Below are 15,096 nucleotides of genomic sequence, written 5' to 3' on the forward strand. Positions count from 1 at the left end.
CCAAATGGACTACGTTGATTTGCTAATAAAAAACCTTAGTCAAAACCTTACTCAACTAGGTATGTTCTTTATTGCTCATTCCTATAATTCAACTGTTCCCCATCTTGTCAATTTTATTTTGAATGTTTCTATTGTTCACTGCTCTCCCTCTTGTAGGGAAAGGCCATAGAGACTATAGTTTTTTTCCTCCTTAGAATCTATCTTTCATAGAAACTACTTAAAATACATGGCTACTTACTAGTTCACAAATAATTCCGCCATCAATGAGCCACTGCCATTTTCTGCATCTCTGTATTTGCTATTTTCTCTATCAGAAATGCCTGTTTCCTCTATTTTGTCTACAGAGGTGTCTGGGGATACAAGTCTTATTATGTAGAGAAATAATTATTTGTGATTCTGTTTCCTCAAATTTCCATTAACTGAATTATTTTTGTGTTTAGCTTTTGCATAGTAACTTGATTTATGGCAGGTAATTCAAGAACTGCTTAAGAATAAGCATTCATAAACGTAAGAAACTCAATCCTTGAAGAAATTTCACTTTAGGGTTATGTACAGGTAGGTCCCTGAATTAACTCTGAGCTTCTCCAAGGGAACTTTCCAACAGGACTTCTAGGATTACATCTTAAATAAACAGATTAATTCAGGAGGGCACTCAAATTTAAAAACTTTTCTCCTAATAGGTAACTCAAACCGTGGCTGCCAGTAAGTAATGTATCATAGTAACACACTACAAATCTGTCTGAAAGGATCTCCACAGGTAGGCGCAGACAAGTTTTGGGCTTTTAGCATAAATGGTTGATATCTTAAAGGAAATATTTATTTATTTGTTTGTTTGTTTGTTTATTGTTTTTTTGAGACAGGGTCTCACTATGTAGTTGAGACTGACCTGGAACTCACTATGTAGCCCAGGCTGGCCTCGAACTCACAGCGATCCTCCTGCCTCAGCCTCCCGAGTGCTGGGATTTCAGGCGTGCGTAACCACGCTTGGCAGGAAACATTTATTTAGAAAATAAAAGAATGTTTAAGCAGACACACACAGAAGAATGTCTTCCTTACCAGTTCATCTATAAGCCTGGATGTACTGGATATGTTTTTTCGCTTGGTCCTCAAAGTAGGTGAGAAGACAAACTGAGAAGATAAATCTGAAACTAATTCTTTCAGCTGTGTAGGAGTCTCTATTCTTTCAGCTAAAGAAAAGTTGGGGGGGGGACCAACACTGTATCAATATCTTTGAAATATACATTTTAATACATGTGTATGTCAACACAAAGCTTGATACAAATGAAGTACATCAAAAAGATCCAAATATCTCCAAACCTAGAAACTACAAGTGTCTTAATTACTCACGTGAGAAAGAACGGTGGTGGTGGTGGGGCTAAAGTATAAAGAACACACACAAAGCCATACTATTCATTAAATTAAAACACTTACTGTTCCCCAGCTGTCTGGGGAAAGCATCAATTGAATATGATCCAAACTAGTCTGTGTAGTAATTCTCAGATAGGGTTTTCATTTACGTAGTACTTTTTTTGGGGGGGCACTGGGGATCGAACTCGACCTTACATTTGAAAGACAGGTGGTGGAACTACTGAGCTAAATCCCTGGCCCAGTACTTTTTTATTTGAAGAATAGTTTCATTTACACAGAAAAGACTCACACCCACTTTTCAACCTAATATGAGCCACTTGTTCTAGTTAAGAGAAATAACAGAAAAATTCGTATCATAGAAGGAAAAAGCTGAGAAGGTAGGTAACTCTGCCTCAGTTTTTATAAAACAGATTAATGGCAACCCCTATCTCAAAGGTATTCTTAGGAGTAAGCCAGGTATAGTGGCACAGCTGGGGCAGGCAAAGCACTCAAATTCAAGGCCAGACTGGGCTACATAGTGAGTTCAAGGGACCGAAGTACAGGGCAAAACCTTGTCTGAAAAACAAAATCATCCAAAACCTACCCCCACCGCCCCCACACAAAAAAAATCGAAGGCATTCTGAGATTAAAAGATTAGAATATCATGTGGCCATGTGGTTTGTAAGTAGATTTTTGAATGTTATATTATTTTTTAAAATATACAAACCCTTGAGAGTTTACCTAAGACAGAATTCAAGGCTTATGATTTTTAACAGAAAAAAATAGGGTTCACATCAATAAATAAAGGTCATCTCCACTACCAGCTTGTAGGCAGAAGTTGCAATGCCTAGGGCTACTGATGGGAGACTTCCCCCTTCTGGTCCTAAAAATACAAATATTTCTATATTTTATGGAAATGACATCTATTTCAACTTGCGATCCTTATGCCCCAGCCTCCCAAGTAGCTGGGAATACAGGCATATACTACCATAACCAGCAAAAGTGATACATTCTGTAATTCTTTTTCCAACTATAACTTAATCAAATTGTATTTTGTGTACCTAACCATTACCAAAGAGCTATTCTAGGCATGTATCAGGTATACTACATTAAATCTTTTTCCATAATCACCTTTTCAGACATTAAAGTACTTTTCCCATGGAACTGTTTTCCCCCACGAAATGTTAAAAACACCAATATACTACACACGTTTGTGTACTCCATGTATGTTACACACACACACACACACACACACACACACACACACAATTTACACATAAAAACAGTAAGATACTTTTATTTTGGTACCAGGGATTGAACTCAAGACCTTGCACTTGCAAGGCAGGCGCAGCGCCATTGAGCTAAATCCCTGGCCCTATACTTTTATTCTTTTGAAAAAGCTATCACCTTTATTGAGAAGGTTTGAGCTATACCAACCAATGTAATCACTGGCTCATCAGTGACAATGAGTAAGACTGGGTATGCAAACACACCAACTATGGGCAATATGAAGACAGATTTCATTAATTTCTAAACCATAATCAGTAAAAAACTACTGGTGGTTCCTCTCAAAACAATCTGGGGTTAAGGATGGGGATTTAGCTCCCAAGTGCATGGTCCTAAGTTTGATCCCTGACACCACAAAACAAAACAAAACACCCAAATAATCTGGGGGTTGTAACTATTAACAGTGACATGAGGATTGGGGATTTAGCTCAGTGGTTCTGCTGCCTGCTTGGCAAGCACAAGGTCCCGAGTTTGATTCCCCCATACCGAAAACAAACAACAACGAAACAGTGATGTGAGCCAAAGCTAGATTAAAAACATTCTCTTCTATTTGGAGAGAAACCTAAACTAAGTCACTATTAAGGACAGAATAATACTGAATTCTTGCATCTCAAAATAAACCTGGAAACATGAAATCTTTAAAATTTGACTTTTTTGGAGTGGAAATCCCTTTTAACAATAAATTGTTTTGAAAATTAGTTGGTACTTTAAATCAAACAGTACTTTAACCAAATTTTAGGCTGAAGATCCTGAATGAAGATGAAAACTACAAATAAAAATAAAAGTACCTTTTAGTTTCCTTGAAATCTTTGCTGTAGGAGAAAATAAAGTCTCATTTTTTGGTTCAGAAAGGTCTTGCAAAAAGCTGGCCTTGCTTGATCTAGTCCTTATGCTACGGGAAGTTTTAATAAAAGTTGTGGTGGAAAGCAATCTTTCTTCTTGGTCATTTGGTTCTTTATGTGCCACTTCATCTACATGTTCTTCTGACACTGAGTATAATGTACATTTCTGGCTTTGATTTTCGGTATTCTTTGTAAACTTTTTTGTAGATCTTAATACCCTATCAAGTTGCTCATTTGGCACTAACGTGGATTTTTCTAAACCTGTTTCTCCAACACTTCTATTTTCATTTCTAGCTGGGGTGTTCCTTGCAGATCTTCGGACGCTGAGAACCTCTGCCTTTTGGGAATTTCTCTCTTCCTCGACAGCCTTAGATCCAACATATTCCAATGGATTCATCTTCCTTGGTCTACCACGTTTCCTAGGTGTAGCGGACATACCAAATTCTGCCTGAAGAGTCAACTGGGATGAATCAAGTTTAGACTCTTGCGTAATACCCAACATACTAACTTCTCCTTTGACCCTTCTACTACGTTTCACAGAGGGTTGTTGGTTACTGGATTTCTCATCCTGTTTGTATCCTGTAATTTCTGAAGCTTCTATATTAGCATTTTTCAATTTCTTGGTAGTCTGGCTAGGACTCGCTACATTACTACTAGCTGTTAGATCATTTATAATTTCAGCATGTTCTTCATTTTCTATAGGTCTTTTAATTCTTTTAGGAGTCCCTTTCATAACAGACACAAGCTTAACCTCTTTTCTAAAAGAAGTTTCAATTGCTGGTTCCAACGGCTGAGATAATTTTGACCTTTTTGGTTCTCTACCTGGAGTAACTTGTGTTTCTTGTTTCATAGAATCAAAACTTTCTAATGTGTCTTGATTAATTTCTTTTTTATTCTTTCCCCTTCTAGAACTAAGAGAATTTTGAGGTATTTGCTCTTTCTGAGATCTTCCTTTAACATCAGAATAGGCACTTTCAGAAGCCTCAGAAATTTCTTTTGTTTTTCTAGTTTTCCTCTTAGCTGGTGACTCCAACATCTTAGGAGTATGAACATCTGCTGACTCCTGTTGTGTTGATGTGATGTTCAGGTTTTGGACACACTGCCGTCTTGGGCGAGTTCTGGAAGAAACTGTATCGTCACTCTGGCTGACATTTATAGTCACTGTTTCTACATCCTGAACAGCCTTACGTGTACGTCTGACTAATTTGGTAGAAGACTTTACATTTTGGCTTATTAAAGGCATGTTTTCGTGCACGGACTGTTCCACTGTATCTGAAGTAACTTCTTTACTCGTGTCTTTAATTACATCTAGTAAATTTTCTGCAACTGTCACTTTAATTGGTTCAGGCACATACGGTAAAGTCTCTACTTTTCGAGATTCCTGGTCACTTGTTATGACTGATGGCAAATTTGCAACATGCCCATGAGCATCACGTTCCACATTATACACAAGCTTTTCTTTAGTTGTTGTGTTAGCTGCTTTTGGCAATGTATTCGAGGCTGTGGAATCACCTGTCTCAACTTCTCCTTCTTCACCTTCTAAAATCAAGGTAAAATTGCTCTGAGCAACGAAAAGTTCCCCATCTCCTTCAGCAATGTCACATTCAGCAGAGTCTTTATCAGGTAAGTCACAAAACTGTTGCTCAATAGTATCAAAATTGTACTGAAGTTTAAGAGTTCCTGAGGGATACAACTCATTAAATGAAAGATTCCTAGCCTCTTCTCCTGATTTTTGAACTTCAAGCTTTTCATGTACATCCACCTAAAATGAATTAAAGAGACTGGTTAAAGGATTTTAAAATGTTATTTTTAACTGAAAGCACAAAGATTTCAAATGACCATCTCACATTTATCGTGTGCATTTTAAAACAAACTATATGTGGTATATGGCATATACTAATGGGTTTACTTTATAAGATACCATTTAAACAATCAGTTCTTAGTCAAAATAATACACAGAAAAAGATTTTGAGATTATAACTGGAATTAAACTAGAAACACATTTCCCTAGCTAAAAAAACAGTATCAACAAAATCTTGAAAATCACTGATATTAATAGTTCTTAGAAAAATTAAGGACTTATTCTAGTCTCATCCAAGAGAAAATGTAACTGGAGAAAAGAAACAACCCCCAAACTACTTAAATGATAATCCCCACATTACCTAACTATCCACACTTTTCTAAACAGTACGATCCCCATAAGGTTGAAGAACAATTCACCTACATAAGCTCCCTTGGGCTAGACTCAATCCTCTTCCCTTTGCTGGGGCTGCATAAACCATGAAATTCCTAAGGCTTTCAAGTTCAGTACCTCTCCTGCAAGGGTTTGGTGGAAGAAGGAATGGTCCTTGCATTTACCTTTTGGTAAGGGAAGGGGAGAAAAAGGAGGAGGTAGAAAGTAACAGAGAAAGAGAAAGAGACAGAGAGAGAGAGAGAGAGAGAGAGAGAGAGAGAGAGAGAGAGAGGGAGAGAGGGGGAGAGAGGGAGAGAGAGAGGGAGAGAGATCTCCTGACCAAGAAGGTAGAACATTGCCACCAGGAGAGAGAGGGAGAGAGATCTCCTGACCAAGAAGGTAGAACATTGCCACCCACCTAGAAAATGACATTTTCCCATCCCCAAACATTCAGTGAGTTGACAGACTGGAAGTAACCTATAAATGAGGATTCCCACTTACACCATACCCACATTTTTATTAGCTTTGCAACTGAAGGAATAAGGACTTAGCCATCTATTTTACAGGGAGACTATTTATAAAAATGGATATGGGTAATTACAAGATGTTTATAAGTTAAACTGCCCCAAATCTATAAAGCTTCTATAAATAACCAGAAATTAGTTTCTCAGATTCAATTATTGTATAAAAATTGCATCTTAATATGAGACTTGGTATAATTTTAGAAAATCACATTAAGTACTAAACAAACACCCCAAAAATCCTTTCTGGAGGGTAAATACTCTGGAGAGCTAAATACTCTCGCACAAGTATGCACGGGAAAAATATCCCGTTTTCCTTTACTTTTACATATATGCTCTTAAAATGTTTGTCTTTGCAGTAGTCATTAGATGTTTTCTTATGGCTAAAAAACCCTTCATTTAAAGTAGCTAAGCAAAAATTAAACTGTTAAACTGTGGCTTAACACAGCCTTTTGGTTTTCCTGAGACCCAATTTCTTCAAGGATATGTTTCTTCTATATTCCACAAAACATTTTTACTTTATTCTTTGAACAGAGATTTTATAATAGCAGTCAAATAAACGAACACATTAGGTTTAAACAGTCACATCCTAAAATGTAAATCGAAACTGAAAGAGGAAGTAAAAAAATTTTTTACATGAATTTCTTGAGTATCAGGAGGACTGTCAGAAACTGGATGCTTTTCTTCTGGTAAGTGAGCACTTTGTTTTAGCCTATCAACTTCTGTTTCACGCTCTAAGTTCAGTGCTTTTTCCTGGTCAAGTCTATGCTCAGAGACAACAGGACTTTCAGAGGTAATAAGCCCAGAGCTTCCACTCTCATTGACATCAGCCAGAGCTGAAAGAAAGATGATTTAACTCTTTAAATTTAAACTGCAAAACATGATCTATGGACAATTAAGAAAGCAAACAGAAAGGAGAAGACTACCCTGTACCCGAGATTATCTTAACTGCCACACTGCAAAAAGCCTGTAATATCATAAGGGGAAGCCTATGTGGATCCATATGCATTAATCCTCCACTTTTCTTCAGTATACCATCATTCACTTTTATACTTTGTGTGTCCTTTTTCACAAAGATAAAACTCAGATGATAAACTTTACACTTAAAAATGACTTTTTTTCTGTTGAAGCATAATCCCTGCCCTTACTACAAAAGTTTAATATAATGGCAACTGTTTTAAGGAGGCTCAGATGTTTGTTCATTAACTTGGAAATTGTAGTACCCAGGTGACTACTAAACAACTGTTCTTGCTGAGCCATTACAGAATGTTGAAAAATTCCTCTCATCTTCCTCTGCCAAAGTTGTATGTCATTAGCAATCATAGGTCATATTTGGGTTTAGTGTTTGTGAATGACACAAAACATAAGATAACCTCATGGATCTCTAACTGAACTAAAAATGTTTCAGTTTAACAAAAATCAATGAAAGGTAAAACTAAAAAAAAAAAAAAAGAACTAGGAAATATTCTTATACTTTCAAGAAATTGGCTGGGTGTAGTGCACGTCTGTAATCCCAGCACTCAGGAGGCTGAGGCAGGAGGATGTCCATTAAGTTCAAAGCCAGAACGGACTAATTAGTAACACCTTGTTTCCAAAAATAAAAAAATAAGAAAAATAAAGCAGGTATGCAAATACCAGTAAAACAACATGAAAACTTTTCAATCTGTCAGTATGGCAAAGAGGAATGAGAAAACAGAGACTTTTCACTCACCAGTATATAAATAGTAGTGTACAACTTTTACTGGAGAAAACTGTAACATGTGAGAGATCTAGGTACTTTTTATGGGGGGGGGTACTGGGGATCAAACTTGGGTCCTTGCGCTTGCGAGGCAGGCCACTGAACCGCTGAGCTAAATTCCTGGCCCCTAAGCACAATTTTTGACCCAGGAAGTCTATGTCCAACTGAAATACTGACAAAATGTTTGAACACACACACACACACACACACACACACACACACACACACACACACACACACACAAGAATACTCACTGCAAAAATGAAATAGTAAAACAAACAATAAAAGGGGAAAATCATAATTAGTCCAAATGTTTACCAATAAGCAATTAGCTGAAAACACACACACAATACAGAATCCTACCAGAACCATTAAAAAGGATGAATCTATATTTTTGCCATGAAAAAAATGGCTTATGTTATTAAATGAAAAGTTGCTTTAAGAAATAAATGCACAGCGGGGCGTGGTAGCACATGTCTGTAATACTAGCACTTGGGAGGCTGAGGCAGGAGGACTGCTGAGTTTGAGACCAGCCTGGACTACATAATGAGTTCCAGGTCAGTTTCAACTACGCAGTGAGATCCTATCTCAAAAAACAAAACAAAACAACAACAATAATAAATAAATGCACTTACTGATAATGTAATAATTATTTATAGTAACAGTTAATATTTTCTGGCTTTTAAGTACCAAGTAATATTCTGAATACATGCAATTGGCTTAACCCTAACATTATAAAATGAATACTATTTATATTTAACAAACAAAAAATACAGAGGAATAGTCCATAGTCTTATAGTAAAGTACAGAGCTGTGTTATTAACCCAAGCTATCTAGGTCAAGCTCCTGTAATCTTTTGCCACCTATTTCCTCACAGAAAAAAATTATTTTTCAAGAAAAAGACACTTAAATTGCTAATAGTTTTCTCCTTTATATGTCAGACGATTCTCATACTTATTTACAGTAAGACTGTATATACTTGTAATCACAGGGCAATGTCAGATCTGCTCAGATTTGCCTTAAGCCCTATTTATAATATGATAGACATGAAAGTGTAACAGTTAAGGGCATAGGCTCTAGAATCAGATAAGACAACTGTATCATAGCAGTGTTCTAAGAAGGGAATGAGTTCATACATGTGAAATATTTTTGGCAATAGACATTCCACGTGCCTGCTTTCCTTAAACCCAACTTTGAGGTCTCTTAAGAAAAACACCTTCCTCACATCTCTATAGTCTGGGTTTGAGAGGAGATGATTAAACACTAAAAAGAAATAACCCTAAAGTCAAATCATACATACATTTATTGTTGTCTGCTCTAATTGCAGATGTGCAAGATTCAACACACATTAATCCTTCATCCAAAACTGGTACCTTGGACTTCAGGGTGAGGGTTTTCCTTTAGAAACAGAAATGTATAATTTTACCGTGTAAGGTTTTTAAATGCTTGTCACCATAAATTACTCTGAAGATAATTTGTAATAATCAGTGGTCATATTCTTCAAATACACCTGTCAAGTATTAAAAAATATTTCTCCTGAGCTCAGTAGGATCATATTCAGTATTTTAACACAATGTTACACTGTTAATGGTTCTAGGAGGCACAAGTACCAAACAGTTTTAACTGGGAGGGGTACTGAGTCAGATCTAATTGATGCTGACAAGTTCTAACTTGCACAATGAGTAGAAATTTTCACACCAAAATTCACTGAGTACCAAATCTGACAAGTTTCAAAGCAAGTACCAAAAAATGGCTGTATTCATTTATTAATAGATGTTTGTTAAAAAGACTTATCTCAACCACAGGAATTTATAGCAAGGATAGCTGAGAACAATTAAGTCAGAAAAGGATCAAGTAAGTTTATATTTAAAAAGGAACTACTTGGGCTGGGGATTTAGCTCAGTGGTTCTGCCTCCTGCCTTGCAAGCACAAGGACTAGAGTTCAACCCCCAGTACCAAAATAAATGAATGAATGAATGAATGAATGAATAAATAAATAGGAACTATTTGCTTGCCAAGATATTAAACATTCATCTAGATTCTCATTGAACCAGTTTTTTTGGCTATGAATGCTTCTTGCTTTGTAACTATTGTAATTATCTCATTGCAATTAACTCACTACAATAAGAAACATTTATTTTCATTACAATTTTTTAAAAAATGAAGCAATCTTTTCACTGGTTTCTGCTACTTTTCTGATGAAGGCTTGGCAAAGATTTCAGCTATCCAGAAAGACTTTCAGAAGTACGTGATGGCATTTCATGAACAAGGTGACTATCAAAATATGAATTTTGTTGGTAATTTATGAGGTTACTCCCAGTACTTGCTTTTTACAAAGCAATGTAACAACTATATGTCTTAAATGGTATTTTATGTGGGTTAATTTTGCTGTAATATTCTTACTACCTCTCTTGAAAATTGAAGTTGTCACTTTTGCGTATGCTCTACAATGTTACTCACAGTGCTGACATGCGATCTGTGCCTAGTTTTGCAATGAAGTGAGCTTTTGTCAGAAGGTAAATAGGTTATTATCAATTAAGTCAGCTAACTTTTGATATATCACCAAATGGATATGTGGAAGATCTAAGTAAGTTCTAAAATGCATAGAATATTTTATTGTTGGCTCACAAGTTTCCCTAAGTATCTTTAAAAAAGTATTTAAATTTGTCTTCATAAACTTACCCTTCATGGATGGATGGCACACAAGAAGATTCAAGTCCTTGAATGGGGTTTAAGTGATTTAATTCTGAAAGTTCCTCCTGTGAAACTTCTAAATTGCCTATAAGTCAGAGATAAGAACAGTATTTATGCTAAATGTTTTAATAATTACTCATAGTTTTGGACCTTTGTACATATGTGTCCAAGTGTGGTTCTGAGAATGGAACCCATAGCCTGGCACATATGTGCGAGGCAAATGCTCTACCACTGAACTACTACATCCCAGCCCTGGGTCTTTTTAAAAATAAGTTATTGGGCCTGGTTTTTTACTTTTTATGTGTACTGGCTTAGTAATAACTGCCAGCAGAGTTCCTTTAATTCTTTGACGCTAGCACAAGAGCCACCCCCACTTTCCTTAAACTCCAACTTTTCACTTTTTAACAGGCTCTGTTGCAAATGTTCTACACATATTAACTTAATCCTCAACATCTGAAAAGGCAGATGAATGCATTTAGCCTGTTTGACTATAAAGTTCCCATTATATGATCCTCTAATCAGAAAGATTTTTGCCACCTAATATCATTGGAATAATCAAAGGAGATCCTGCTATATACATTCTTATACAATACAGTATTTACCACGAAAATATTTTAAGACTATAGCACATCAAAAAAGCAGTGTAAATTTCTAGACATGCTATTTCTGAGAATATTAAAATTCTTAGACCGATTAATAATGCTTTTGTGTACTAAAGAAGACAACACAATCCAAACTTCACTGAACTACATTTGAAGAAACATTAGTTTAGCCTAGGCAAAAAGTATTTCTCAAAAGATACCCATGACACAGATTCTTATACATGCATTTGGTTTTACAGACATAATGTTCAGAGTCACCTTTAAATAAGCTTGTTAGAACTGTGCATGGGGAGAGAAATCTAAAATAGGCTTAGTTTTTGGATCTACCAATTCTAAGCCAAGTCTCCTTTCCTAGTATCCTGCTCTACTCACAGAAATAGTACTAACCAACCTTCCATTATAATGGCTTGTTAAAGTAGTCCACAATCCCCTGCGTGACACAAGGGCAAGTGTCCCGGTGCTTTACCTACTGTTTGACATTAACATCAAACACACCAGTAGGGTCTTTCTGAAAGCATATGCATTAACGATTCAGTCTGTAAAATTAGAATTAGTTCCCATAGTTTTTTGTTTTTCTTTTTGGTACCAGGGACTGAACTCAGGACCTTGCACTTGTGAGGCAGGCAGGCAGCAGAACCACTGAGCTAAATCCCCAGTCTCTCTCATAGTTATGTGAAGAGCCTTTAAGTCAGATTATGGAGAATTAAATTTTTTAACACATTATTATTCTTTTCCAAATTTCTTGGCTGAGTTAAACACACACACACACACACGTTCTCCTCCTTTTAAATCTCATGCCTACTTCTAGAGCAATGTAAACCATTCTCACAAAGTGAAGTAAGATTTGAGTATTTTGTCTAATACCTAGTGCCCTATGAGTATAGAATAATTGTTTAACCTTGATGATTTTCTTACGGTAGAAAAATCCTATTTCAAGTTTTAATGAGGTGTATCAATGGCAATTCTGAGTATGTGAAATGAGTTCCCATTTGTTTCTCCATGCCTGAAAGAGGTGCTTCTGACTCAAACATACCTTCATCACCATCCTTCTTAGTTTGTTCATTTAAGCTAGTAATCAGTTCAGTGGAAGAGTTTGGTGGCTTAAAAAAAAAATCTTCACAGTTTCCTGGGGATGGTGCATCATAATATTCTAAAGTAGTCTGGTCCGATCTAGTTGAAACAATGCTGCTTTCTTTGCTCACATCAAGTTTCTCCAGACTCTGTGAGGCTGTATCCTGTGACTGTGCATCCATTTCTTGATGGTCTTTTTCAGGGAGACTCAGGGAAAAAGATGTGGTTTTATCTTTGCTCTTTAGCCATTCAGTTTCAGCTGGAAAATCACTTTTATGTAAAGGTGTAGTAAGCATTTTTGTTTCACTGTCATCTGCAGCCTGTTAATATTAGGAAAAGAAAATTAATCAGTAAAGATCAACCCAGTGCTAAGTGATGCATACCAATCACACCCAAGTTTCCACGCTCAGTATTTCTCCAAACTGTCTGAATTAAAATTCATTTGTTTTAAACTCATTTTCTTCAGACACAGTATTAAGGTTGTTAGGGTTTCCCCAATTTGTAGCATACTATTCATTTCCAAAGATTAAAATGAATAGATCAGATAATCAGTTACCAAACAGATTCCTACTAATCTACAATGGAAATCTGAAGAGGCACCTGCCTAAATAGAAAACTTATTTAGGAATTTTAGGGAAGAAAAACAATACAGGGTAAAAAACAAAAAACATGGACTAAGAATTAGAGGTTTGGATTCTAGTCCCATTTCTGCCATCTAGTTTTTTACAGGTTTCTAAGCCCTATTTTCTTTACCTATAAAATGATGGATTTGGCTTATCCAGTCCCCTAAAATTTCTTCAGAACCATTTCCTGATGTTGAGACTATCTTCAAGACTGTATATAAAAAAGTACAGAGAACTAACTTTTTATTTAGTAGAAAGTACAAAGGATTGAACTCAGGTCCCTGTCCTCACATCAAGCGACCTTCCTCCACTTTTTAGTTTTATTTTGAGACAATGTTTAGTACATTTCCCAGGCTAGCCTCAAACTTGCCTCAGCTTCCCAAGTATGTGCGATTACAACATGTGCCACTGCGGCAGGCTACTATGATCATCCTCAATTCTTTACCTCTTATTATTTATTATCAAACTTACTCTAGGAGTCCATTTTGTCCTCATGTCTTCTTCCATGAATGAAATTCTTGTTTCTTTAAGCTGTGAAGGTGGAGTAAGAGACCTTCCGGGAGACACAGAGGGAGATGCTAAAGGTGTTCGAAAACCAGACCTTAGGATAGATTGTGGAGTCAACTCAGCAAATCCAGAAGTAACTGACATTGCCAAAGTTTTAGCTTTCTATGACAAACAGCAAACAAAATGTCATCATTACTGTTTGTAAAAAGCATTTACAAGGACAGATTGGAACACTTAAGTCACAATAATACTTTGTCATCTCCAATAAACACAAGTAGAAATTTTTATTTCAGAATGTTTGGAAGAAAATACAAAATTCTGTAAGAGTTTTTTATGTAGAGGCTATAAAACATTTAACTGTATTTATAATCTTTCTAAATGTCCTGGTTGTTTCTAAAATACAGTGCCAATTATTTATGTAACACAGAGTTTTAGTTATGTGAAAGACCTGACTGTGTATAATGAACAGAACTACGTTAGTGGAAGATAATCTAAATTAACAATGAGACAGATTTTAGTATGTCTTAAAGAACTTTCATCACAACTATTCAGTAATAACTTACATTTATCAGAATCCTCTAAAAATTTTGTATAATAAAAATAATTTAATATTAGTACTTAAATAATTTAGTAGAAATAATTCCTGTCCACTAAAGACCTCATAAAAAATTATTCAATTCTATTAATGAATTCAGCTACTCAAATTACAAGATTTCCAGTTTTTAATAATAGACTGTTTTGGCAAGAGATGCAAAATTATTCCTTTAATTTCATTTGAACCCAGTGTAGACAATACAAAACATTTTTTTAAACAAATGAACAATAGTTATAAATACTTTACTAGACATTAATTGTCAGGACCTTAATTTATTGAGGTATATATATTTTATTCAACTTGAAATATAAGAAGTCTCGCTATAAATGCTGGAAATCCAGAACAGAGAATCCAGAAACCACCAAACCAAACCCAAAGAGGAGAAAGACATTTAATGTAGAATATTGGAAAATGTAAAAAACAAACAAACAAACAAACAAACGAAAAACACTGGTACCAGTAATCTCAAGTTTGATTTTGTTTTCTCAACTATCAGGGAGGATGGAAGAAAGAGCCATATAAAGACAGGTGGAAAAAATACTATCAGCAGTAAAGATTAACTCTCAAAAGTTACTCTAAAAAATGTAGAAGTACAGTTTTGGAAAGATAGTCATAAAGATTTAAGTAGAAAAAAGTAGTTAAAGTTGTTGACCACCTGGAGATATCAATTATTATTAGCTTATTTTCTTTGTGTGAGTTAAAAAACTAAGAACTCCCTAGCTTCACTACGAATGCTGAATATGTAGTACTAACCTTAACTACAAGAGGGGTTTCAAGTAAATTTAATTCTGAAATCCTTTTCTGATGTGATCCCTTTAATTGTGAACTTGAACTAGAGGGTAGATATGAAGGAGATCTTGTGGGACTCTGATGAATAAACCTCCAGGACTGAGAAGACTGTGGAACAGGATGAACTACCAAATTCAGCAACCTGTAAACAGTATACACATATCAACAGAAAAATCTTGGTAACTGATTATTTAAGAAACAAAAGAATTTATTGTTCATTTATTTATTCAGATTTGCTTATTCACTAGTAAATATAAAATAAGCCAACCACATCAATGTTTTTTTTTTTTTTTTTTTTTTTTTTTTT

The 15,096-nt window shown here is 35.5% G+C and overlaps 1 protein-coding gene across 2 annotated transcripts in view; it reads right to left on the reverse strand.

The window, feature by feature from the left end:
- The window catches only part of Ahctf1 (AT-hook containing transcription factor 1), a 75,322-nt gene that overhangs the window by 1,632 nt on the left and 58,594 nt on the right, over positions 1–15,096 (reverse strand). For both annotated transcript variants that reach the window (XM_010642638.3, XM_019210427.2), the window contains 8 exons: positions 14,754–14,931; positions 13,370–13,567; positions 12,238–12,595; positions 10,591–10,687; positions 9,209–9,306; positions 6,807–7,006; positions 3,423–5,238; positions 1,057–1,187 (listed from right to left, as the gene is read on the reverse strand). In XM_010642638.3, the coding sequence (XP_010640940.1) occupies positions 1,057–1,187; positions 3,423–5,238; positions 6,807–7,006; positions 9,209–9,306; positions 10,591–10,687; positions 12,238–12,595; positions 13,370–13,567; positions 14,754–14,931 (3,076 nt within the window). The remainder of the gene's footprint in view (positions 1–1,056; positions 1,188–3,422; positions 5,239–6,806; positions 7,007–9,208; positions 9,307–10,590; positions 10,688–12,237; positions 12,596–13,369; positions 13,568–14,753; positions 14,932–15,096) is intronic.

This window comes from Fukomys damarensis, unplaced genomic scaffold (genome assembly GCF_012274545.1).
Source record: "Fukomys damarensis isolate Sample0158 unplaced genomic scaffold, DMR_v1.0_HiC HiC_scaffold_11, whole genome shotgun sequence".
NCBI classification, from domain to species: Eukaryota; Metazoa; Chordata; class Mammalia; order Rodentia; family Bathyergidae; genus Fukomys; species Fukomys damarensis.